At 38.1% G+C, this 24,008-nt stretch overlaps 12 protein-coding genes across 12 annotated transcripts; 5 read left to right on the top strand and 7 right to left on the bottom strand.

Moving 5' to 3' along the window:
• The first annotated feature begins 91 nt into the window (after positions 1–91).
• SPOG_02724 (DNAJ domain-containing protein Caj1/Djp1 type) lies at positions 92–3,046 on the top strand. Its single transcript, XM_013168665.1, has one exon. It carries the CDS (start codon positions 450–452, stop codon positions 1,629–1,631), a length of 1,182 nt encoding a protein of 393 aa, XP_013024119.1. The 5' UTR covers positions 92–449; the 3' UTR covers positions 1,632–3,046.
• On the bottom strand, positions 400–3,057 carry SPOG_02723 (Swr1 complex subunit Swc3). Its single transcript, XM_013168664.1, has 2 exons — positions 2,854–3,057; positions 400–2,804 (listed from the first exon to the last, which is right to left on the bottom strand). Exons 1-2 carry the CDS (start codon positions 3,015–3,017, stop codon positions 1,775–1,777), a joined length of 1,194 nt encoding a protein of 397 aa, XP_013024118.1. The 5' UTR covers positions 3,018–3,057; the 3' UTR covers positions 400–1,774.
• Positions 3,058–3,551: 494 nt separating this feature from the next.
• Positions 3,552–5,498, bottom strand: SPOG_02722 (glucan 1,4-alpha-glucosidase; the record flags this gene model as incomplete). The annotated part of the gene is made up of 1 exon (XM_013168663.1): positions 3,552–5,498. One exon carries the CDS (start codon positions 5,496–5,498, stop codon positions 3,552–3,554), a length of 1,947 nt encoding a protein of 648 aa, XP_013024117.1.
• A 1,138-nt stretch (positions 5,499–6,636) lies between these two features.
• SPOG_02721 (uncharacterized protein) lies at positions 6,637–7,700 on the bottom strand (the record flags this gene model as incomplete). The annotated part of the gene is made up of 3 exons (XM_013168662.1): positions 6,637–7,253; positions 7,318–7,499; positions 7,567–7,700. The coding sequence occupies 3 exons, from the start codon at positions 7,698–7,700 to the stop codon at positions 6,637–6,639; spliced, it is 933 nt and encodes a 310-aa protein (XP_013024116.1).
• Positions 7,701–8,140: 440 nt separating this feature from the next.
• SPOG_02720 (ATP-dependent DNA helicase) lies at positions 8,141–11,080 on the top strand (the record flags this gene model as incomplete). The annotated part of the gene is made up of 3 exons (XM_013168661.1): positions 8,141–8,636; positions 8,685–8,949; positions 8,990–11,080. The coding sequence occupies exons 1-3, from the start codon at positions 8,275–8,277 to the stop codon at positions 11,078–11,080; spliced, it is 2,718 nt and encodes a 905-aa protein (XP_013024115.1). The 5' UTR covers positions 8,141–8,274.
• Positions 8,658–11,663, bottom strand: SPOG_05373 (uncharacterized protein). The gene is made up of 3 exons (XM_013168687.1): positions 11,452–11,663; positions 11,197–11,401; positions 8,658–11,147 (listed from the first exon to the last, which is right to left on the bottom strand). The coding sequence occupies exons 1-3, from the start codon at positions 11,519–11,521 to the stop codon at positions 11,102–11,104; spliced, it is 321 nt and encodes a 106-aa protein (XP_013024141.1). The 5' UTR covers positions 11,522–11,663; the 3' UTR covers positions 8,658–11,101.
• A 210-nt stretch (positions 11,664–11,873) lies between these two features.
• On the top strand, positions 11,874–13,030 carry SPOG_02719 (uncharacterized protein). Its single transcript, XM_013168660.1, has 4 exons — positions 11,874–11,986; positions 12,028–12,214; positions 12,268–12,344; positions 12,395–13,030. The coding sequence occupies exons 1-4, from the start codon at positions 11,916–11,918 to the stop codon at positions 12,453–12,455; spliced, it is 396 nt and encodes a 131-aa protein (XP_013024114.1). The 5' UTR covers positions 11,874–11,915; the 3' UTR covers positions 12,456–13,030.
• A 143-nt stretch (positions 13,031–13,173) lies between these two features.
• Positions 13,174–14,376, top strand: SPOG_02718 (protein phosphatase Fmp31). Its single transcript, XM_013168659.1, has 4 exons — positions 13,174–13,326; positions 13,464–13,518; positions 13,579–13,798; positions 13,850–14,376. Exons 1-4 carry the CDS (start codon positions 13,225–13,227, stop codon positions 13,902–13,904), a joined length of 432 nt encoding a protein of 143 aa, XP_013024113.1. The 5' UTR covers positions 13,174–13,224; the 3' UTR covers positions 13,905–14,376.
• On the bottom strand, positions 14,095–17,493 carry SPOG_02717 (endo-1,3-beta-glucanase Eng2). Its single transcript, XM_013168658.1, has one exon. The coding sequence runs from the start codon at positions 17,054–17,056 to the stop codon at positions 14,939–14,941; it is 2,118 nt and encodes a 705-aa protein (XP_013024112.1). The 5' UTR covers positions 17,057–17,493; the 3' UTR covers positions 14,095–14,938.
• Positions 17,494–17,603: 110 nt separating this feature from the next.
• SPOG_02716 (type II fatty acid synthase component) lies at positions 17,604–18,625 on the top strand. Its single transcript, XM_013168657.1, has 3 exons — positions 17,604–17,848; positions 17,996–18,164; positions 18,223–18,625. Exons 1-3 carry the CDS (start codon positions 17,687–17,689, stop codon positions 18,228–18,230), a joined length of 339 nt encoding a protein of 112 aa, XP_013024111.1. The 5' UTR covers positions 17,604–17,686; the 3' UTR covers positions 18,231–18,625.
• Positions 18,626–18,668: 43 nt separating this feature from the next.
• Positions 18,669–20,959, bottom strand: SPOG_02715 (pyruvate kinase). Its single transcript, XM_013168656.1, has 2 exons — positions 20,575–20,959; positions 18,669–20,458 (listed from the first exon to the last, which is right to left on the bottom strand). Exon 2 carries the CDS (start codon positions 20,456–20,458, stop codon positions 18,929–18,931), a length of 1,530 nt encoding a protein of 509 aa, XP_013024110.1. The 5' UTR covers positions 20,575–20,959; the 3' UTR covers positions 18,669–18,928.
• Positions 20,960–21,355: 396 nt separating this feature from the next.
• Positions 21,356–23,941, bottom strand: SPOG_02714 (spindle pole body protein Ppc89). Its single transcript, XM_013168655.1, has one exon. It carries the CDS (start codon positions 23,835–23,837, stop codon positions 21,504–21,506), a length of 2,334 nt encoding a protein of 777 aa, XP_013024109.1. The 5' UTR covers positions 23,838–23,941; the 3' UTR covers positions 21,356–21,503.
• Positions 23,942–24,008: the final 67 nt, after the last annotated feature.

The raw sequence follows: 24,008 nt of genomic DNA, 5'->3' as shown, positions 1-24,008 counted from the left end.
TTACTTTTAATCGGATGTAACTTCAAATGTCACAGTCGACGAAGGCTCACTTCAATTATGTTATGTACTCATATTTCTCATTAGTAAGATACTTACCTTTAACCATATACGAACTGTAGGATCTGACTTTGAAATAAACATTCTACTTCTTTGTATTTTTTATTCTCTTTTTTTAAAGAAAGAATCTTTTTCTTTTCGTCGTTGTAATTTATAAAGACTTACAGGATCATCTCTCGTCAAAACTTGCTTTTCAATTGCAAGCGGTCATTGATTAAAGAAAAAGGAAAAAAGAGAAAAGTAAAATAAAAAAAATTCTTATAAGCAAAGCCCTTCAAGCTGTTTCAAATTTCAAGACGCGCGACGCCTCAAAACAAGTACTACTGATTTGGTAAACTAGATCGTTTCAGCAAGAGTTTTTGCAACTTTGATTCTATAAGGTTAGTTTAATTATGCCTGTCGACACAGAATATTACGAAATATTGGGAGTGTCTCCGGATGCTTCAAGTTTAGAGATTAAAAAGGCGTACAGGAAACTAGCGGTTAAGTATCACCCTGATAAGAACCCAGAGGACCCTCAAGGTGCAAGCGAGAGGTTTCAAAAAATCAGCGAGTCATATCAAGTGCTAGGAGACGAACAGCTTCGATCTCGATACGATCAGCATGGAAAAGAAAAGGCAGTTCCAGAGCAAGGGTTTACTGACGCGTATGATTTCTTTGCCAATCTGTTCGGTGGTGCCCCTTTTCGTGAATGGGTAGGAGAGCTTTCTTTTGTCAGAGAAATGTTCCGAGAGGAGGAAGCCATGCAGGAAGAGATGAATCAAATGAATAAGCAACAGCTTCTTCTTGATTCAGGGGAAGCAACCCCGACTATAAAGCAACAATTTAATGAGCGAAAAAAAAATGCGCAAATTCGAGAACGAGAAGCTGCTGCTAAACGGGAAAAGCAAATGCTCGAAGACAGGAAGAAACGAATTTCTGAAATTACGAAAAATCTTCAAAAACGTCTAGACAGTTGGGTTGAAAAGAGCTCTACTGAAGAAGGACTTCAGGCACTTCGTGAACAATATGAAAAGGAGGCAGAAACACTTCGAATTGAATCATTCGGTGTCGAAATCTTACAAGCTATGGGTGATGTCTATACTCAAAAAGCACGAAACACAATCAAATCAAGCAAATTTGGAATTGGCGGTTTTTGGAGTCGGATGAAAGAAAAAGGAAAGATTGCTCGTGACACTTGGGATACTCTTTCTGCAGCAATGGATGCTAAATTAAGTATTGATCAAATGCAAAAATTGGAGGGTAAAATGGATGAAAGTACTACACCTGAAGAACGCGCACAATTAGAAATGGATATTACAGGAAAAGTTTTGCGGGCCAGCTGGTGTGGCGCTCGATACGACATTCAAGGTGTATTACGGGATGCTTGCAACAATCTTCTACGAAAGAGCCTACCTATTGATCTAAGAATGAAGCGTGCGAATGCTCTTCTTGAAATTGGTACCATTTTTAGTCAGGTAGAAGCTGACCCTGATGATCCTCATAGAGTATTTGAGAACCTAATCTTGCAAGATAAGAAGAAAAAGAAAAAAAAGGATAAGGAAAACTCTACCAAAAATCCACCAAAGTCTTAGAGACGGTCATAATCCTTTAAGCCCGTAAAGCCTTGTTTTCTATGTAATTATTCCATGTTGGCTACATGTCAATCTTAGACTATAGAAACGCTGAATTCTTTTTATATGGTACAGTGTTATTTTAAAATCATATACGTTAAAGGTTAATTTCGCTCAGAGTATTGTACATAATACCTAGCTTCTGGAGTTGAGAGTCGCCGGTGTTTTTCCATTAATAGGCGTTCTGAATGACTTCCGCTCACTAGAGATTCAATTGCTGCTCGAAGTATAGGATTGAAATCTTTTATTTGTATTTCAGTTTTAATATCAGTCACTGACCGTTCCTGAGTAGCTTGGTATACGTGGAAAAGCAGCTTTAAAGCGTTCAGACTTTTTGTGGAAGTATTAAAAACATGCGAAAGTACAGAGCCACGTGGTAATATCCATTGTTGTTCGGGTGCTTCATTGAACTGAAAAATGATATCGAAATGCTGACGGACAGTCTTCCTATCACTAAGAAGACTGTTTACAAACTCATCTTTGTCATGTTGATTTAACGTTAAAGTTATACGTTTACGAGGCGGCTTTTTGGCACGACGTGGTGATGGAAAAGTACTAGGTCCTATTAGCTCATTATGAAGAAGAATGCACTGTTCAGGAGTTCCCAATCCCTTCGCTATTTTCTTCAGTATATTCATTATTGTGGGATCTTGTTGAGCTCGTATTCTCAAGTGCTGTATTGATTCATCTGTTATTAGAGGCTCGACGGGTTCTCCAGGTGTACTCTCATAGTCTTCGGGTTTTTTAGGGGACGGGGGTCTATATTGAGGAGGTGGTAGTAAATCTTTTTCGTAATCTTTTTCTTTGTCATCGATAGTCTCTCCTCCTGCGCTCATCATTGGAGCTGGTCTTTTCAGGTTTGGTCTGTAATCTAAACCATTATATTGGGGATTCACATAAGATATGTTTGGAGCATTGAATGGTTCTTTAACTGAATTAGAATAATGTACGAATGTAAAACTAGTATTTTCAAATCGAAGAGGGCCGACACATAAGGTAGCAGTTCCCAAAGAACGGTAATGAGGATGGAGAATACCACCCGAAAGGTAATGATTTTCCTTAGCCGAATACTTTTCAAAAAGGCTTCCATTTATAATCGACTCCCGACTTTTCTTGAGGGCACTGAAGATAACTCTGACGCCTGGTTAGTTTATACAAACAAAACACCATACACTGATTTTACCTAGGATGATAGCCCTTTTCCAAAGAACTGTGAAAAGCATCACTAGCTCTTGGGAGTAGTAAAAAGTTTGAGCTCACAATTGCTTCAAGCTTCAAAGACTCTGACTCTTCGCGTTCTTTCACCAATTCATCATTTGCAGAGTAAATGCTCTCGTCCATACTCATTTTTTTCCATAAATAATTATATAACTATGATCAAAATGCTAGTAAAATGGACATGTTTTACTTTGATAAATTTGCCTACCTTTCAAATGGTGAATAGCGCGAATTAAAGAAGTGCATTAAACGATAAGGAGTACACTAGTAAACAAACGGTGGAGGAGAAAAAGGCACTGATTTACTGTAAAAATTTGCAATTATATGTAATGTACATGATAAAGTAGAAAGAAAAGAGAGTGTAATTAGGGTAGTATTTGAGTCGTGAATAGTAATATAATGATTTTGAGCAAACTAGATGGTTCTTCGAATACCTCCCCCCAAATGAAGGAAGATAAAAATTTGTTTACGTAAAAATTAGTAAAGAATCCAACTTTTCTTACTTAATTTATTCTTTGCTTTCCTTATAAAAAAAAGGGGTAAGGGATTGATATAGGTAGTCAAATCATTAAGAAAAGATTGAGGAAAAATGACAGAATAAGAGAGAAACTATGGTGAGTACTTAATACATTATAACTTTTAAATTAAAAGACTGGACTTTCATTAAACATCGTTAATTACAGAAAGAGCCTTATCCAGAATATGAGCGGCAGCAATCGCAGCAATTGAACTGAAGGCTTGAGGACAATTGCCCAAAGACTCACTGGACAGGGAACATTCTTCTGAATATATAGATAGATGACTTGAATAACGAGCCAAATCCTCGAACATACTTACAGCAGTGGATATAAGCTTTGGATATCCTCGACAGCCGGCCATAGCTAGTGCTTCCACCAGCCAAAAACATACCATTGTAAAAGCACCTTCATCGCCTCCCACACCATCTTCATATGCAAAGTTATTATAGCGGAATATTAACCCATTACTCATCAATCCACCTTTTTCCAATGGTTTCATGATGTTATCCATAGTGCTAAGGAACCGAGGATCTGTGGGAGAAATAAAAGAAACCATAGGCATAACAAGAACACCAGCATCCAGAATATCTATGTTTTCAAAAGACTGAGCAAAATAGCCATTGTCTACATTGTATCCTGATTGCATAATTGTTTCATAAATTTCATCCCTGATATCCATCCATTCTATTCGTTTGGGACAGGGAAGAGACCTCAAAAAGGCAATGCGAAGTGCCCGATCCAAGGCCACCCAAAGCATAATTTTTGAATACAAAAAGTTCCTATTTTGCCCTCGTACTTCCCATATACTTTTGTCAGGTCGCTTCCAATTGGCACATACGTAATCACATATATGTCGAACTTCTAACCATAAGTCATAAGCTATTGGTTGACATTTTTTATCATAAATATATATAGCATCCATTAGTTCGCCGTAAATATCAAGTTGAAGGTGATTAACGGCACCATTCCCTATACGAACAGGCCGAGAATCATAGTATCCTCGCAGATGATTTAGTTCTTTTTCCTCAAGACCCTCTGTATCTCCCCGGATAGAGTAAACGATATTTATACCTCCATCCGTGTTCTTTTTTTTTAATATGTGGTATATAAATGACATATATTCGACAGCCTCCGCTCGGAATCCAAGCTGTGCTAAGGCATAGATTGTAAAAGCAGAGTCACGAATCCAAGTAAATCGGTAATCCCAATTCCTCACACCACCTAAGTCTTCTGGTAATGAAAACGAAGGACTGGCAACAACTGCTCCTGTAGGTTCGTAAATTAAAAGTTTCAAGGTGAGGGCGTTTCTCTGGACAAATTCCCGATAGCGGCCAGTATAAGTACACTGCTGAATCCATGCTCTCCAATACCTTTTAGTCGAATCTTCAAGTTTATCAAGCAAATTCGTTGCTATATAATCAACACTAGGACCTAACTTATTTTGTCGAAATACAAACGTTATCTCTTGACCTTCTTCTAACTCCAAATAACAAGTAATTCCTCCACCATCAACGAGTCTTTCCGATGGTCGAGTAATTTCCAAAGGAATTGAAATATCGCCATCTGCTGGGATAGCATCCAAAATATAATGAGGGGATCCAGAAGCAGGATAAAACTCGGCCTGAAGATAATTAGGGGCTCTCATAATTTTTGTTTCATGGTTCTCCATTGCATAATTGAATGCTGGAAAGCATTCCATCTTAATGCGAGTGCTACCTCTGATACAACAAACTCTTCTAATAAGCCAAGGATATAGTGGCTCATAATCTTCCCATTGTCGATGAAAAAAGTCAAGCAGTCGAACAACACCGCGCTCAGAATAGAACTTTGTATGTAGCACATTTGTTGACGGTTCGTACATTTGCTTACAGCTTGATTCTTCTACAGGGGTAATGGAAAAGTGTCCAGCTCTAGCATCCAATATACGAGCAAATACCGAAGGAGAATCGAATTGTGGCCAACACATCATTTCCACAGACCCATCCACGGATATCATGGCTGAAGTATGCATATTACCTACAAAACCGTGGTTGTCAATTTCTCTTGGAGAATAGTTATCCGCACCATACGATAACCTGGAATGAGGAGGCATTGTAAAATAAACAATCAGGCCCAAAAGGACTTATTCCTCGAAAAACAAAATCAAAATAGATTCCTGAAGCAAAACAAAACTCCCAAAAAGATTTGCGTAAAGAGAAAAAAAAAAAGAGAGCAAATAAACTTACAAATATCGATTAAGTAGAATCTTTTCTCAAAACTTACTGCTCTTCTCAACTTTTATCCAAAAAAATAATGAGACTAGTTTAAGGAAGAAACCAGAATACGTATACTACTATCATCAAAATTCGATAAAACGGGTGTGAAAGGAGCGAATACTCGTTCACAGGAATCCAAACCTTTTTTCCTATGGATATTTTCAAGTATTTCTATAAAGTGACAAGTGTTTCCTTCACGAACTAAGACCTTCAATCGATGTACGCGAACGATTTATTCCAGAAAATTGATTTCAATTCGACGACTGTTAGAATAAATGTTAGAAGAATCAAGATACTTTAAATTCTCAATGGCTCTGAATAAATTCAATTTGTTACATATGCGACTTTCGTAAGGTAACGTCCGTATGACATATCACTCGTAAGTGAATTCTAAGGCAAGCATGTTTTGCTAATGATGAATTCATTCTCTTGTAATCAAATTTTCGCAACGAAATTACACCAAATTCCTTAATCGAATTGATTGAAAGCTGTTACGTTTCCGAAAACTGCAAATCTTCAGCATATAAGAGTAAATAGGAAGCAAGCACGGTTTTCCAAAAAAATAAAAGAATTTTTTTTTATTTTTTTTAGCTAGGAAACCCATTTTGTTTATCCTTTTAAAATACTTCTTATGCACAATTGCATTTTACTCCATAAATATTAACACAGCGAAGCTAATAAAGTAAGATCCATGACTGCGGATTTATTAAGGTTATAATCTGCTGCTTTCGTCGTCGTAGGAAAAATATTATATTTGCTCGCATGATCACATTTAGCATGATACATCTGCTCAATTCTAATCTCAAAAGTCAAGCAACATTAACCATAAATCGAAACTCGATGAAAATAAAACAAAATGCAGTAGGCAATTAAGGAACATAATTGGAATAATAGTCATAAAAACGAATCATTAATAAAAAATTTGTAGGACTCATAAAACACGATCCTAATACTTAGCGACCATAGCTGTATTAGCTATGCAATTGCAGCAGCATAACTCACACTGCTGTCGGACACATTTCTAGCACGATTACTTTGAGCATAAGCAATAAACTCAAATTGATTGGACACTTGAGCTAGCTCCATGGACTTTAAAATTAACTGAATAGGATAACGTCCGCATATCGTATTGTGGGTCAATCGAATATACTTGCCAAACTCTCGGCTTGATTTCGTTGATATAATTTTCATACCCATGTGGTCAAGAGCGGAAATAGATTCATAAATTTTTGGATTTTCAATTGAACCTCTTCTTCGAAAGCTGATAATCGCATCTTCCAAATCATTCGTTTCGTTCAAGTACATAGTGTAACCAAACCTACGTCCCCAGTGACAGAAATCAGAAGAAACAATAAAGACGTTTTTTTCATCTACAATGTAGTTGCAAAGGATGTTTGCTGCTGTTTGAATAGCTTCTGAACTCAAAGCACCAACCATGATGGGAACAATCTTTACTCGATCGAGGCAGCCTTGTTTTTGAAGGTGGTAAGCTAGTAGCGGAAATTGCATTTCGATGCTATGTTCTTCTTCATCGGCCGTTAGGCTCATTTCATTGAAACAGTTGTCATTTTGCTCAATAATATCCTGACATACTTTTGACAGTTAGCAAACTTTGAATTGATTCTTCCTCTTCCATTTAAAGTAATTTTTTCTTACCTTCTCGATCTACTGTTAAATTTCCAAAGGGTGTTATGCAAGCTTCGGCTTGACTCACTAAACACTTTCGAGTAAATACATGGTGTGAAGGTCCCAGGATAAAAACTCGTTTTCTGTTTTCAAAATTAATTCTTTGGAACGCCTGAGTCGCTGTACTACCACTGTACATGTATCCTGCATGTCTAAAGCATACTGTCAGCCAATTATCCAGTGACGACTTATTGCCATTCGTCAATCCCAAGCACTTACGGTGATATTATGAATCGTTTTCCTTCAATTGGAGGATCAGAAGCATATGTAAAGCCTCCAAGTTGCTTCTCAAGTGAAGTGGGATTATCGATATACCATGAGCCAGCGTGAGTAGCATTACGCATTTTATCCATTGTCCTTTTTTTTCAAAATTCCAAAATTTAATAGCTTTTCTTTTGTAATTTATTCGTTTGAAATAGGCAAATGTTTGAAGGAGAGTGAGGTAAGATACTTTGAACTCGGTGAGGTTTTATACATTACGTGGGTGACAGTCATTGTCAGCTGAAAAGCTGGAACGTTTTTCTCAACATTGTTTTCTGCGTTAAATAAAGAAAAATAGGTTAGTAATTCATTTTATCTTCCGCATAGGGATTATTTCTAGTATTGGTAGTATCCGAGTAGGTAGCTCATCAATAAACGTAAAAATGGATCTGGTAATGGTTTCGACATGATATTTCGTCCTGAGAGGATTATAAATTATTTATTTACGCGTTTTTTATTGATATGAAGTACCCCATTCTCTTTTCAGGTCGGTTTTTAACGGAATTTTGTTTACTTTTCACGACGCGTTTCATTTATTATTAGACATATATATGTTTGTACTGAAAACAACCAAACCTTTCCTACTCTGTCCCAAATTACAGGTCAAGCACTCTTTTTTCCAGATATTCTATTTAAGTAAGATTTCTAATGTTAGTAAAATACTGAATGGCGTCCGCACCGTCTTATTTACAGTCTTTAAACACTCAACAACGACTCAGCGTCGAGTCTGCTCATAAATATACGCAAATTTTAGCAGGTCCTGGTTCAGGAAAAACGCGCGTTTTGACTTCCCGAGTCGCTTATTTATTACAAGTTGCAAACTGCAATCCTCGAGATCTTATAGTCGCAACGTTTACCAATAAAGCAGCAAACGAAATCAAACAAAGGATCCATACACTTCTTGGAAACGAAAAATCGTCCAAAATCATTTCTGGTACGTTTCATTCCATTGCGTATAAGTACCTGTCTGTATATGGAAAGCACATTGGGCTAGCTCCGAAGTGGTTGGTGGCTGACAGAAGCGACGCGTAAGTTTGAGACTTGAGGATTGAATATATTAATTTTTATTGAAATAGGAAAGCTATAGTTAAGCGACTGTTGGCTACACTTAAAAAGGCAGAAAATTCCTTAGCTAGTGGTATTCGAGGACAAGAATTAACACCCGAAAATGTCTTAACCAGAATATCAAAAATGAAATCTTCTGGCTTACTTGCAAAAGCTAATAGCCCTGAACTAATTTTACTACGAGGAATGGATGCTCCTCCACCGGAACTTCAAAGTTATCAATCCACCGAGCTCTATAAGCTATATCAGACAACACTGAGAAAGAACAATTTAATGGTATGTTTGGAGGATAGTAGCATTTCACTAACAACATCAGGATTTTGACGACCTGTTGTTACATTTTATTCTTTTGCTTCAAACATATCCGTCATGTATTGCGAACATTAAACATATTCTGATCGACGAATTCCAGGACACTAGCAGAATTCAATATTATTTATTAAAGCTTTTAGCTCAAAAGGATACAGCTATTACTATTGTTGGTGATCCCGATCAATCTATTTATGGTTTTCGAAGTGCTGAAATAGAAAATTTAAATAGAATGACAAAGGATTTTAAAGGAACACAAGTACTGAATTTGGAAATGAACTATCGGTCCGCGTATTCCATTTTGGAACTAGCATTCTCCATCATATCCCAAGACAAGGCAAGACCGCAAAAAGGACTTAAGAGTGATTTTTTTATGTCTTTAATGCCATCATATCGAGAATTCGAGACGAATCAGAAGGAATCATATTGGACTGCATGTGAAATAAAACGCATCGTGGAATGCTGTCCCCGTTTATTTACATATGATGATTTTGCCATTCTAGTGCGGTCGTCAAGTTTGACAAGGAGCTTAGAACATGCTTTGACAGAGCTTGGAGTATCATATCGGATGGTCGGAGTTCACAAGTTCTTTGACAGAGAGGAAGTACGTGATGTTGTAGCTTACGCGAAAGTGATTGCTAATCGAGATCCGACATCGTTAATTCGAATTATAAATACGCCTACTAGGAATATTGGGAAGACAAAAGTTGATCGCCTTCTTGAAGAAAGTGAACGGCGAAATCTTCCACTCTGGCAAATCCTAGTCAAAGTAAGCGAAAACAATATCCTCCTATCTCAAAGACAAGACAAATCATTTCTAAAATCTGTGAAAAATTTTATTGATTTAATAGAACGGCTCGACAGAGAATCTCATGACAAACAGAAGTCAGTTAGTGACTTAATATCTTCGGTTCTGCGCGAAATTAAATACTATGACTTTTTACGCAAAAAAAATCCAGAGACATATGATGAAAAATGGGACAATGTGATGGAATTGGTTCAGCAAAGTGATGTTCTTGCTGAACAGGAAGAGGTGGGTCTATTAGAGGAAGGACCACAAGAAACTTCTCTTCAAAAGTTTCTCGGACATGTCACTTTAGCGAGCAACGACAAAGAAGAAGAAAAATCTTCAAAGGTCACTATATCTACTTTGCATGCTGCAAAAGGCTTGGAATGGCCAGTCGTTTTCCTTCCTTGTGTCTGTGAAAATATTATCCCTCATTCACGTTCAGAGGACGTAGATGAAGAGAGAAGATTGCTATATGTTGGCGTAACACGAGCTCAAGCTTTATTGTATATATCGTCATTCAAAAATTCAGTCGGGTCCTACAACGATAATGAGAATTTCAGCTCAAAGCAGGATATTAGTAGTTTTCTGAGAAGCTATGAAACAAGGAAATATTTATCAGAAAGGGATATTATATTTAATAATCAGTTAGCTTCTGAAATCAGTATAATATTAAATCGAAAGGAGTACGGCACCGTTCAAAACGTTAGCATACAAGAAATAAGTGATCGACCGAATAAGACATATCAGGATGAAAAAAGTTCTACCGAAAAGCCCGCTTTTGTATGTTCTCGTTCACTGGCGGAGAAGGAACTACAGAAAAGAGCTAGGGATCAAGAGTTCATGGAAGTTCCAGATGAACCATTAAATAAAGAAAATACTCTCAAAAGGAAGGGAAATTTCGACATTAGAGAATTCTTTTCAAAGAAGGAAGACCCTCAGTTGACATCAGACGTAGGTAAAACTAGGTTTCTTCATCAACAAGGAAAGCAGACGTTACTGACTGACGGTTCAAACAATAAACTGCATGGGATTTCGGTAAAAGATATAGGGAACAGAAAAATACCAAGAAGGACCGTCTCCAATGAGAAATCTTCAATGTTCACAAAAGCCAGCTCTTTATCTAGTCCAAACGTATCTGAACGACCCATGTGTTCTCTTCACAATGAGGGAACGGAACAATCGAGAAACATAGAAACGAGCGAAATGGAATCTCCAAATGGAAGTACCTCCAAAAACCCGTTACAATCATCGCAAGGTCCGAGAAAAAAGCGACTGGGGGTAAGACTTCGTGCTTCCCGGATGTTGTAAATTAGATCTATAATAACATAATTAAAAGCAGTCTAAACATCTTGCTTTTGTCTGTTCTTTCATATAACTATACCGTATCAGCATTTTAATCCAAAGACCTTTGGTATGGGACTTACACAAGCGTCGAACAGTTTCTGCAGACGGGTCGAGTACAGCGATCGCAATCGTGTAGAAGAGTTGATTTTTCGCAAAAGTCGCAAGGGCCTTCACAAGAAGTTTCATCTCCGTTTGTTACAAAGTTTACCTTTTCTGAAAACATCAAACCAGTAGTATCTTTGCTGCGATCATCATGCATAAAAAATAAACCAACGAATGTTTTTACTGTAATGTTAAATGAACAAATCCAGAACAATTTAATATGGTCTACGTACAGTCCATTTGATTTTTATTTTTCTTTGTGTTCATCTCAAGACACGCAGATTCCTCTCGACATCGTTTCATATTTTCTTTTTGTTCTAATCTAATTTGATCATCAATTTCCTAAAAACCAGTCGTTTGAGAGTTTTCACAAGTTTCGAACAAATGTGGAAGGTTGCATAAGAGGAATGAAGAGTGTAAATAATGGGAACAATAGGAAGCAAGGAACATTTATACGAAGTAGTTTTATTGATTCTTAATTTCCTTTTTTTTTATCAATGGTTTTTATGTTCAATGAGCATAGGATATGTAGTTTTAATTCTTTGGAATATTTTTACAGTGAATTGAACTATTAAAAACTTCGAACCCTTTTATGTTCTTGTTATTGATAGGAATATAAGAAAAAGAATGCGATCGAATTCTGCAGTGGTCGATGTTTACGAATGTAGAGGTTTTTGCTTTTGACCATACTTCCAAAATGGAGGAAACGATGCAGAAGATTTTAAAAGCGCAAGATACAAGGACACAACTATATAAAGAATTTGAGGAGTAAGTGTACAGCACAAAGATTCTGGCTTAACCTAGAAAAGGTCATTGAAGGCGAACCATGAAAAAACAATTGGATTAGAGCAGATGGGGATCGTCGTCCAACTGGTAACAGAAGGTTTAAATGAGGTTTCTTTGGATATCAGAAAGCTTCAAGCGAATTTGAGTAGCCCTCAATTACAGGGTTATGTGGATCAACTGCAAGGATTGGAGCGATCCAAGCTACAGAAAGTAAGAAACATATGGCCAGTCAAGTACAGATTGCTCATTCTTCAAATGCTTAGACAATAAAAATCGAACAGTTATCCCTATCTTCGGAAACCAGAGATCATGATTCAGAAATTGAACAGTTGAAAGCAGAGTACGTTTTCTGAAGACTTATCGGTCATTCGCTTACTGACTTTATAAAAGGATAAATGCTATAATTTCGAAGATCAACGATACAATCCAGTGTATAAAGGACGAACTCTGAGTTAATATGATTTGGCTTTCCTGGGCATATTCAACTAGCCAAAAAATGCGAATTAAAGAATCTTCTGTCTACTGTCTCAATAAGATTCAAAAAATAAAACCAAAGAAAAAGAAAAAGATTTTATTTGGTTCGGTATATTCTACTCAAACAAATCTACAAGTATGGCATTAATAAAAGAAGTATTCTGAAAAGGCCGAAACGAAATTTTAGCATTCTTTTCTCACATTAATTGTAAGCCTTAATGGGACTTTGCAATATTCCAGGAAATGGTTTATAAAAGGTATTTTTGGTTACGAGGACGTGTATTCACTAAAGAATGAATTGGAGTGTTCATTCCATATTTATGCAAGTTAGAAAATAAGGAGATTATAGATTTTATTCTTCTTTGAAAGCCATAATTCTTGCAGGACAAAATTCAGTAAATTGCCATTGGTTACCAAGCATGACCTGATGAAGAACAGATGTCAATGGGGTATATCTCTGGTTAAAAGGTTTAATGGTTTTGCGGAAGCTAGTTAATAGAAATAAGAAGACCATCTGGCCCTGTTCACGCTTTTGTAGGAATTGAATATTGAGATTTCGCTTTAGGAAATCCAATTTTGAAATATAATCTTGAATGACATGATTATCATTATTATTATGAAGAAATAAGCATCATGAGTTATTTGATATTCCTAAGCAAAAAATGATTTCAGGTTTCCATATCACCTACCTTTAACCAATACCCTTCCATTCTTGGATTGGCTCAGGTACTGTATAGTTGTTGAGTATGTTTGTGAGAGTAATTCAGAGAATGCCTACTGGATTAAGCTCGCGCTTTTTTCAAACAGCGTCTTTCCGAAGTAAAGTAGCAATCTATGATTTCGAAAAAGTAAGTGTAACAATAATTATTTGCTGTCTTCAAGGGTCAATTCGTGATTTAATTGAGAATTGTTTGCTCTTTACGATAAAAAAAAAAAAAATGGACATGAATTTGCATTGGAGTGGGGTTTGCTAATACATTGGTAGGTTAGGGACTTGAGTAAACGAGCCAAGGCTGAAAGCAAAGGTCCCATTTTAATTGGTAAGAAAACACAAAATAGTATTTCTTCTAAGACTCTTGTATTGACATGTTGTATCACAGATGTTCGTGAGCCAAGTGAGTATGAAGCAGGATCCATCAACACGGCAGTCAACCTTCCTGTTAGTAAATTAGAAGATGCGTTAAAGCTTGGAGAGAAGGAGTTTATGGACACTTATGGCTTTCATAAACCTTCCATTAAGGACAGTGTGGTTGTTTACTGCCGATCTGGTGCACGTAGTACGACTGCTTCTAAGATATTGTCCGGTCTAGGTTATGATCAGTATGTGCAAATTGGTTTTCCATTTTTAGAGTTATTATTAACATGTTTTAGTGTTGGAAATTATACTGGATCTTGGCTTGACTGGTCTGCCAAAATCAAGAATTAAATCGACAGGTCAGATGTGAATTGACTTTTGGTTCTATGATGATGCAGAATTTTTTCTCTTTTTTTATACGAAAGGATTACGAGAATGGTAATCTCCGCCATAGGAAACTTTGTTCTTCTATGTATACCTATATATGTATGTTTGACACTCTACATTTTGCTTCTTTGATGTCAGAGAAAAAAGGGTAAAATGGGTCTTGAGGTTGAATAGGAACGCTCAATGAATAACATATACATTGAATGATGATCTTTGATAACTCATTATGAATAACATGTCTACAAAATGGATAGATGCCCTCCTAAAGGCGACATAACTCGCTATATATCTGAAGAGAGACTTATTAGAACATCATTAGATATTTCCAATAAACAATTGAAGCCATCTTGACAGTATGGAAGGGCTATGCTATTTCTAGCTAGGAATTTCCCAAAGAACACTGTTGTGAACAAGCCCTTTTTACTTGCTCTATGAACCTTGATGCTTTTTAAACACAGAGTAACGTCTCCAGAACTAAAAAGAGGGAAAAGAATGTTAATTCGACCTCCTTCTTACCAAGATTAGCAAGATTTCTACTCATTCGTATATTTGAAAAGCTGTAAAATATTTCTTTTTTTCTCTCTTCTTTTAAACAAGTCTCTGGTACTCTTTTCTCACTTTAAAACCACTTTTGATTTACGTTTATGTGTAGGGCAGTATCTTCCTAACCTCGCCTATTCCAACTAGCAATGTCCTTCTAAACTTTCTCTGAAGTACCTGGTAATAATGTTGTTAATATATATATATATATTTTAAATTTCACAAAAAAATGTAGAGGAATGCAATTAAAGTTGTAATCAATTTTACTTCCTCAATGCACTCGTAAAAGCACTACGTTTGCCGTAGCAAGTAGCCTGTAAATTTATTTTAGACTAACTTCTAAAGGTTTGTCGTAAAAGCACTCTCTGTAAAGAGATTGCTAAGCCTGCCTGTTCATAACTGTCGTTTCTTTCATTACTTTCTTTCATATATGCCAAACATATTATCACATATAGCATTTAAGGCAAGGCACCCATCCAGGCTGCTAATGTCAAGTACCAAGTTCTTGAAGCACCTTCGTCAACATTAGAGTCCTCAAAATTGGGAGAAACAAACTCGTTCCATGCAGCGGTGGGGTCGGTAATAGCTAAATTTGAATAAAGGATACCAGTCCAATTGTTCGAAAAACTGTTGATAATTGGAGCAAGTTTAGCATCCCAGCTTGACTTTACATAAGAAGGAGTACGAACGTAACCACTGATAGGAGTGATTGGGATCATATGGATTCCTTGCTTCAAGTACTCATCAGTACCGAAATAGGTGGTATAGTCAACCTTGTTCATAAAAGTGATTCCTGCACAGTAATTGCCACGTATTTTTTCTGGCTGAATATTGTTCTCGGGAGTTATATAGATATAATCATTCATGCTCGTTCTGATTACTCCCAGCATCAAATTTGCACGGTTAATCATGTTTTCATCCTTTCTAACCGCTCCCCAAAGTTTCATAGCGTAGTAAAAGTTGTAATCTTCAGATGTTGATTCTTCATCTTTACCATCACCACTTGCGAACAAACCTTTAGACCAAGAATGACCACTAAACCAGTCAAAGGATCGGAAAAAAGGAAAGTTGTTATCATCTTCTACAGGATTTGCTACATCACGCATCAAAGCATTAACAAACTCGTTTTGGGGATCCGCAACCCAATCTGGATCTAATAAGCCAGCAATAGCCATTGCATAGATATGATAACCATAATGGAAATGATGGTCATTGTAATAAGTATTACCGTAGTCGGCAAGGGGATCCTCAAGACCTGCGGTACTAATGATACCTTTGTAGGTGTTATCGTAATTAAGAGCGAACTGTTGCTTGTTATCAATAAATCTGTGGAGGGCTTGCTTCAATTTTTCAATACTAGTCTTCATGTACTCATCTATATGCAAGACTTTGGCTGCCACCAAAGCAATTTGAGCATATTTAGCGAGGATTTTACCAGACGCATACATACTATTTGTATCTGTTGCAGTCACGACATCAAAATCCACGTCTTTCCCACAAGCAGAACGGATAATATCTAATACTTCTCGAGAATTGTTTTGATTTCCCCCATTCCAAGGGTAAGGGACAAACCATACATCCTTGGGGAGATTTTCTTCCACTAAATGCCATTTATCTGCTCCATAAGCAATCATAGTGCCCTTAACAGTGCTCTGTAAAGCCATACCCGTCTTTGATCCCTGGGTATCAGAGCCAAAAGTACTTTGATGGTGAGGGAGAGCATACATTAGTGGACTCTTAGATTTGTCACCAGCTTTATCAAAAGTAAACCAGTACTCACCAGTTGTGTCAGAAACATTAGCACTTAAAGTGATGCCGGTTGCATAGACGCCAGCATACTTGTCAAAAGTTTTGTCACCTGTGCCGTCATCGACACTAGAACTGGGAATCTTGCAAATTTGGACAAGTCCGTTAAATTTGGAGGATGCAACTAACTTACGGTTACTGTCTGTTTTTAGATCAAAAGAGCTAGAGTCGGAAGGGAAGGCATAAATGAGCCAAACCTTGTTATCCTCCAACGTGACCTTGTACTTAGAGCCACCACTGTAGTCACTCTTATCAAGCGACTTTACCATAATGGACGAATTGAAGACTGGGGTCAAATTCTTGTAAATGGCGCTGATGAATGCACTTCCAGTAACGATAGGAATCGTGATGTTTCCATCAGATAAAAAGGAAGGTTCCAGAGTAACTAGAACGGAAAAATGACGAGGATTACTCGCGGAAAGTTTGTTTCCGTTAGAAAACTCATTCGCAGAAATAATCAACGAGAATAATCCTAAGGGATTGATATAGAACTCACACGGAGTTTTACTAGGATCAGGTCCATATGCATACTGGCTGGCTTCTGTATGACTGATGCCTAGACCAGAGAAGCCATCATCCTTGTTCCTCCATGTCACTGAATATGGTTGGGGGAAACTTGGAAACTTTTGGTCTTCCAAAAAAAGGTTACCATAGAACTTGTTAGTTTGGATAGGTTGATCAGAGACGGAAATTGCCTTGGGTTGTAGAGGATGGTCTCTTTTAGCGAATCCATTGGGAATACCATCAGCAATAGGAGTCAAGACGTTCATTGTGTTAGTTTTTTAAAGGTGCTAAATGAAATTCTCAAAAAAATAGTTTTTCCTAATAATGAAAGTAAAGGGTATATGAATGCTTCTTGTATTGGTTCCGGAGGATTGGAATCAATATGATATGGGGTAATGACAAAAGTTACAGCCGAGTTTGGGCAGAACTGGCTGAAAAAGATAGACGAATTCCTTTAACAAATGTCTAATTCGTTTAACAATCACCAGACAACCAAAGTTTCTGATTGTGAAGGTGAATTGAAATGTTCTGAAATAGACTGATTTGTTGAAAGGAGTTCAGTAAGAAGGTAATGAAAGCTGAAGAGAAAGGAGGAGGTTGACTCTGGTTAAAAGGAAAGCCGAGATGCTGCCTTATATAGCCTTTTTTGTTGTTGTATACGTAACAGAAAACAAGTGAACTAAAACAATCCCTTAGATATGAATTGCAGAAACGAGGACGAAAGCTTCCTTTTAAATGCGTTAGCTTTCGTTCGAGTTCGTTATCTGGTCGTTGACGGAACTGCTAAATTCAATCCAGTCGTGTAAAGATCCCTTCTTGTACCACCAAGATCGTTTACCGACACCAAAACGCCAAATTATTCGAGTGATATATCTTCAATTCAAAAATTAAGCACAATGTTCTCTCGTTTGGCTGCATCTTTTCGACCTTTGGCCGTCGCTGGTCGTCCTATGACCAACTTTCGTCCCTTACGGTTTTACAGTGTTGCTCGTCCTGACGCTGAGCAACGAATTCTAAAGGTGGTTTCTTCTTTTGACAAAATTCAAGATCCTAAGAAGGTATGTGTGATTAGATTTCTCTTATGAATGCCTGTTTTGTGTGCTTGAGTTCTTCCTCGATAGAGGTTTTTGTTTAGAAGAAGAGTCAAAATTCTCTTTTTTGCTTTTCTTTTTTTGTACTTTTTTAGTTATTGACCATTGTTCCAGGTGACTCCTACTGCTTCTTTTTCCAATGATTTGGGATTGGATTCTTTGGATGCTGTTGAAGTTGTAATGGCAATTGAAGAGGAATTCAGCATCCAAATTCCAGACAAGAATGCTGATGAAATTACATCTGTTTCTGATGCTGTCAACTACATTGCAAATGCTGCCGATGGTACGTTGAACCGATCTCATAAACAATCAGTCTCTTTTCTAACTTTATCTTTGTTTAGCCAAGTAAACAGAAGAATCCTCTTCTTCTACGCCTCCTTGTTCCTCTCAACGTGCATGTTTAGGAGAAGAAAAAAAATCTAGGATTCAACTACTGCTTTTGTCTTGGTGATTTTTTGCCTTGGTTAAGAAACGATTATCTTGAAAGTTAATTTTATTCATCTATTGTAAAGTTGCTCACTTCTTTTCCCTATGAAGCTTTCTTGTAGCTCTTCTTTTGTCTTGTAGCCACTTCTTCCCATGAAAAATTGCGCTTTCCAGTAGATTTCATTCACTTCACCTTACAATATCAGTAAAAAAGTCGTTATTCCAAACAAAATTAATCACAACTTTCCCTATTAGGGAGGAAAGGGTTACCTTTTCTTAGTCGTTGGCATACAAACTTCTACTTACTACTCTCTACAGGTTGATCACATTGAAACTTGAAAAAAAAAAAAAAANAAAAAAACATAATCTAAGTACTTTTCTTTATTACTACACTTTACACAACATTGAATACGTAGCAGTACGAAATTCAGTAAACCTTTCAACGTTAAATACTAATTTTTTCCATATATAAAACAATGACTTAACCAATAAAAGTTAATCATTTAAGGTATATAAAACTATCGATACCATTAAGAATCCAAAAATATGAATAAAATAAATGTCAGCTTAGGTTTACCGACTTTCCTACCGTTTCCAATAGTTCAAAGACTAGTGATACATTTACTCAGCCTTAGTGAGACGGAAGATAGAGGTGTGACCCTTACCACCGACGGCACCTTGGAGGACAATAACGTTGTCATTCTTCTTGAGGATACCCATCTTGTAACCTTGCTCACAGCCGAAGGCAACACGAGCGTCAACATCTTGTTGCCAGTCGGAGAGAGCAGGCTGCTCGTAGATGGCGGGGTAGACACCACGGTTAAGGTGAGATTGACGAGCACGTTGAGCATCACGAGTAACCATGATGATGGGGATAGAGGGGCGGTACTTGGAGCAGAGACGAGCGGTGGTACCGGTGACAGACAAGACGATGATGGCCTTGGCATCGCTCTCGATGGAAGCACCGATGGCAGCAACGGCAGTAGTCTCAGTGGGGGAACTGACGGGCTTACGGGCGAGAGAGAACATTTCTTGGTAGAGGTTACCGTAGGGAATGGAAGCCTCGGAAGCACGGGCAGTCTCAGCCATATAGGTAACGGCCTCAACGGGATAAGAACCCTTGGCGGTCTCACCGGAAAGCATGACCAAGTCAGCACCGTCGAGAACAGCGTTACCAACGTCAGAAACTTCGGCACGAGTAGGGCGAGGGTTGTAGGTCATGGACTCGAGCATTTGAGTGGCACAAGCAATAGGCTTACCAGCAATGTTGGCCTTGGCAATCATCATCTTTTGAGCGACGAAGACTTGAGAGGCAGGAATCTCAATACCCAAATCACCACGAGCAACCATGATACCATCGGTGGCTTCGAGAATCTCGTCGTAGTTGTTGACACCTTGTTGGTTCTCAATCTTGCAAAGGATCTTGATGTTCTTACCCTCTTCACCCAAAACTTCACGGATGTTGTGAACATCTTGAGCACGACGGATGAAAGAGGCAAAGATCATGTCAACACCGTTCTTGACACCGAAGCGCAAGTCAGACTTGTCCTTCTCGGAAAGAGCAGGCAAATCGACATCGGTCTTGGGCAAGTTGACACCCTTCTTGGAAGAGATCTTACCGTTGTTGTTGGTGCGGACCTTCAAGTTGTTGTCATCAATCTTTTCAATGACAGTGAAGGAGAGAATACCATCATCAACGTAGATGGTACGGCCGACTTCAATGACCTTGGTGATGTTCTTGTAGTCAACGTACATAACCTTGTTGTCAGACTTCTCAGCATAAGCATCATCAGTGGTGAAGATCATTTCGTGACCAGTGCTGACAGGGAAGTCTTGGCCGTCAATGGTGAAACCAGTACGGATTTCAGGACCCTTAGTGTCCAAGGCAATGGCCAAGGGGAAAAGGGGGTTGGTGGCAGAGGCCTTACGGGCGTTGTCGATGACGGATTGGTGGTATTCGTAAGAACCGTGGGAGAAGTTCATACGAACGATGTTCATACCAGCATCACGGAGCTTGCACATGGTCTCAACATTGTTGGACTTGGGACCGATGGTACAGATAATAGAAGTACGACGGTCGACGGCAGGAACATCCAACTCAGAGTTGAGAGAAGCAATCCATTGCTTAGGAGACTTGGAAGCGGAGTACATCTAAATAAATTCGGTTAGTAACCTATAATGTTCTTTCATCCCTGAATGTCGCCAAGCATTGCTTTTCTGTATTTCGTAAAAGTACTTAACAATGCTCGTTGCATTTTTTTACTTACTTTGATGAGCTGTGTTGATGGTTGGTAGAAGCAAAAGGTTGCACGGGGAACTCCTATATATAAAGCTTTCGGAAAATGTTCTCTCGGAGGGCCCCGGCATCAACGATCTAGTTACCTCGGGTGCCTGAAATTGACCCGCAAATTTGAATATACATTATCATTTGATAGAAACTTCATGTCTAGAATTGTGTATAAGACAACACCTTTTTTAGGGATTTTAGTACACTCTTGTTTATGTTCGTAGAAACATATTTTGATGGGGGGAAAAGGAAATATTCAGTGGATTTTTATTTAGGATAATTAATGAAAATTTTCTTGGTAAATCACTCGTTGAAGTCCTCTTTTTGGGCACATTCAGGCATGTAAACAAGCGGTTGTGCGCGGTTTGTCCACTTGTGGTATTACGTACTTCAGGGGAGGTCATGATATTATGACTTCAAAAATTTTCTAAGAGCTTCGACCATTTTCCGAAAACGCTAGCTCAAAGTTTTTCCATGCGTCATTCTATTGGGTCGGAGGCGGCTCTTAGGTAACATTAAAATATTTGCGAAGAAGATGATGGCCGTCCACATCACAAACCATCCAATGAAATATAGTTGCGAACTACACTATCAAAAGACCACAAGTAGCGGTGCATGCTACCCGAATTTGCTTTGTTTACGCGTAAACAAAGCAAGTACCAAAACGAAATATGTTGAACCACTGGCCGAGTCCTTTGTTTTCTTCTTTGTCTCAAGATTTAAAAGATGAAATTATAGAGTATACAAAAAAAAAAAAAAAACGCTACTTATTAAGAAATAATAGTCGTTGATATCGATGCTATTCTAGCTTCATTATTACAAAAAATTATTTAAGATTAAAAATTCATATAAAACAATTAGGAAAACCATATTGTTTTAGTAGTCGCAACCGTACCAGCCGGCTTATAATTACTCTTCACAAAACGTTTCAGCAATATGTATATCATGTAGAGCGTAAATCTGGTCTGACTTCTTTTCCATCAACTCTAAAATCTTGATCAGCTTGACCTTTAGGGTTTGGCGTCTGCGTCTGTGATATTCTGGAGTCAACGAATTGTAGCGCTTCGAGAAGGTCTCATATTGCTTCTTCAAACCCATCAACTCCTTCGTCAGTTGCTCCATAACATCCTTCAACGCTTTCTGCGGAGGCTGACTCGGTCGCATTGTCACATCCGGATGCAAAGGCTCTTCATTTTTCCCCCAGAGATCACTAACTGCCGGACCCTCTTGCTGGCGTCCGTGGCACACTGTACACTGTTCAGGCTTATGCACAGCATTGCAGTTTATGATATGATCTACTTGATCAAGGATATGCTTTGGTAGCTCAGGTGAATGAGCTCTCTCTTTGGTGTTATTTAAAGCTGGTTGTAACATAGGGCTCCAATCTAAACCTTCTTCTCCTAAATAACTGTCTTCCACTAATCCAGAATAATCATCCAAGTGTTTCCTTTTCTGGTTAACAGGTTCTTTCCTTCGAATACTTGGTCTTGCTTCTTCTTCTACTTCTTCGTCTTCTGTATCCAAGAAATCGCTTTCATCGCTCCATTCGGACTCGCCATCCAAAGCAAAATCCGATTCCTCACCCTTCTTCCATTTCTTCTTGTTGGTAGTTGGTGATACATGAACTCTTTTTGATCGATGGTTCTTTTGTTTTCCGTTATTTTGTAATGAAAGCAGTTTTAGCTCCAGAGCCTTCCTCTTTTCGATTTCTTTCGTCAGTTCCTTCACAAGGTTTTGATTTTCGGGTGGAGAGTGTTGCTTGTGACTAGGTAGTATACTTTCCTTGTTTTTCAAGCCACTATCCACCTCCTTTGGTTCGTTCAAGTTTCTTCCTCCAGAAGTTTCGCTACGGAAAATTTGGTTGTTTTCCCAATCAGGAAGGTTTCTTTCTTTTATATCCCTTAGTTCATCTGTATTATTTTCTTTGCCTTCCAAAACAAGAAGCCTCTCCTTCAACTTTTGATTTTCATTATTTAGTTCATGGTTCTCAGATACCTTCGTGCTTAACCTCATGATGTAGCTTTCGCGGTCTAATAAAACATTCTTATATACTTGCTGTATATGATCGTATTGCTCTTGTAACGATTTGACTTGTTCTATAAGCGCTTCCTTCTCTTTCGTAGTCGCTAGCAACCTTGAGGTTATGGAGGGATCGACACTTTCGGATTCTTTATTGTCATATTTCATCATTAATTCTCTCGACATACGATCTTCTAAGCTTCGTGCTCTCTTCTTTTCTCGATTATACGCATCCGTAAGATGATCAATCCGCTCTCGAAGATGTAGAATCTCTTCCTCATAGTCAGAATGTTCTTGTTTCATTGCCTCGAGCTTTCGTTCTAGAGCTTTGTGAGCATAAAACAGCTTTTCATCTGTTTCTGCTATTGGTACAGTATCTAGGTTTGGCAAGCGACCGCTTTGGGAGGCACGAGTCGTATTTTCAGTTGCTGGATCTTGGACCAGTTGAGAAAGGTTTGTCATGTTTGGAAGACGATAGGACGTTTGGTTTTGAGAATCAAAAGGAACATCGTTCGAGTCCAGGTCCAACTGCTCCATCAGTTTGGCTGCTGTCTTTAATGATGACGGCGTTTCCTTTAGTGCCTGTTTCGAAGGCTGCGGAGTAGGTTGAAATCGCAAACCAGGTTTCCGCCATGGAGTTTCGGGTTTCTTTGGGAGACGTTCACTTGGGGAATCGAATAATAAATTCCTGTTTTGACGCTTTGTTAGAGGTGTCTGGTCCAATCCTTTCCTCAGTAAAGACGGAGATTCATCCAACATGACTTCTTCGCCTTTGCTTGGATCCCTCTTTCTCTGAAAAGCAGACAAAAACTTATTTCGATAGCTCGACGTATCCTCCGTTGCTCGATTGAGGCTTCCAGGATCAGACAAAGCGGGAGACCCAATGTGAAACAGATTACTGCTGTTTCTTAACCGGTTGAAGCTATTTTCTTCAAAGGAATTCATGTTTCTTCCTCTTGGCTTTTCTACACTTGGCTGTGTACTTAAAGATCCATTCATCGTAAAATCTTGGAAATGCTTATTGATACTTTTCGATTTGGGCGTTTCCTTGAAAAAAGGTTCGAAGGAGTCTTTATTCTGTGCATACGAAGGGTTTCTGTTTTCTTTTAAATCATATGAATACGTATTCCCGTTTAGCTCACGATCAAGGGCCATTCCCACTCGGGCCATGTTTTTTATGTTATCGTCCACACCAACGAAGTTTTCATCAAATTGATCAGGCATTCAGATTTTCATTTATCAAGAATAATATTATATAAAGAAGAATTTCGCCTCTTTCAGCAGCAAAAAAGGGGAATCGAATGAATACTGCTTTGTTTACACTGTTCGTTGTTTGTTGTTAGCAACTTGGGACTTGACGCTAAATGAATAGAGCGATACAGGGTAGTACAGTAA

The sequence above is a fragment of the Schizosaccharomyces cryophilus genome (assembly GCF_000004155.1).
Source record: "Schizosaccharomyces cryophilus OY26 unplaced genomic scaffold supercont4.4, whole genome shotgun sequence".
Taxonomy (NCBI): Eukaryota; Fungi; Ascomycota; class Schizosaccharomycetes; order Schizosaccharomycetales; family Schizosaccharomycetaceae; genus Schizosaccharomyces; species Schizosaccharomyces cryophilus.
Note: the sequence above shows the minus strand (reverse complement) of the source record. Positions and strands in the feature narration are given on the sequence as shown.

Excerpts from the sequence above, each read along its gene's own strand:
- SPOG_02716 (XM_013168657.1), top strand. The coding sequence starts at position 17,687 with ATGTTCTCTCGTTTGGCTGCATCTTTTCGACCTTTGGCCGTCGCTGGT. Across the intron at positions 17,849-17,995 it reads AAATTCAAGATCCTAAGAAG|GTGACTCCTACTGCTTCTTT; the intron begins GTATGTGTGATT and ends CCATTGTTCCAG.
- SPOG_02723 (XM_013168664.1), bottom strand. The coding sequence starts at position 3,017 with ATGAGTATGGACGAGAGCATTTACTCTGCAAATGATGAATTGGTGAAA. Across the intron at positions 2,805-2,853 it reads GAAAAGGGCTATCATCCTAG|AGTTATCTTCAGTGCCCTCA; the intron begins GTAAAATCAGTG and ends ACCAGGCGTCAG.
- SPOG_02719 (XM_013168660.1), top strand. The coding sequence starts at position 11,916 with ATGGAGGAAACGATGCAGAAGATTTTAAAAGCGCAAGATACAAGGACA. Across the intron at positions 11,987-12,027 it reads CTATATAAAGAATTTGAGGA|GTCATTGAAGGCGAACCATG; the intron begins GTAAGTGTACAG and ends AACCTAGAAAAG. Across the intron at positions 12,345-12,394 it reads ATTGAACAGTTGAAAGCAGA|GATAAATGCTATAATTTCGA; the intron begins GTACGTTTTCTG and ends ACTTTATAAAAG.
- SPOG_02715 (XM_013168656.1), bottom strand. The coding sequence starts at position 20,458 with ATGTACTCCGCTTCCAAGTCTCCTAAGCAATGGATTGCTTCTCTCAAC.
- SPOG_02724 (XM_013168665.1), top strand. The coding sequence starts at position 450 with ATGCCTGTCGACACAGAATATTACGAAATATTGGGAGTGTCTCCGGAT.
- SPOG_05373 (XM_013168687.1), bottom strand. The coding sequence starts at position 11,521 with ATGAAACGATGTCGAGAGGAATCTGCGTGTCTTGAGATGAACACAAAG. Across the intron at positions 11,402-11,451 it reads AAATAAAAATCAAATGGACT|TAAAAACATTCGTTGGTTTA; the intron begins GTACGTAGACCA and ends TTAACATTACAG. Across the intron at positions 11,148-11,196 it reads AGAAACTGTTCGACGCTTGT|TTATATGAAAGAACAGACAA; the intron begins GTAAGTCCCATA and ends GATACGGTATAG.
- SPOG_02718 (XM_013168659.1), top strand. The coding sequence starts at position 13,225 with ATGTTTGTGAGAGTAATTCAGAGAATGCCTACTGGATTAAGCTCGCGC. Across the intron at positions 13,327-13,463 it reads CAATCTATGATTTCGAAAAA|GTTAGGGACTTGAGTAAACG; the intron begins GTAAGTGTAACA and ends ATACATTGGTAG. Across the intron at positions 13,519-13,578 it reads CAAAGGTCCCATTTTAATTG|ATGTTCGTGAGCCAAGTGAG; the intron begins GTAAGAAAACAC and ends GTTGTATCACAG.
- SPOG_02714 (XM_013168655.1), bottom strand. The coding sequence starts at position 23,837 with ATGCCTGATCAATTTGATGAAAACTTCGTTGGTGTGGACGATAACATA.
- SPOG_02717 (XM_013168658.1), bottom strand. The coding sequence starts at position 17,056 with ATGAACGTCTTGACTCCTATTGCTGATGGTATTCCCAATGGATTCGCT.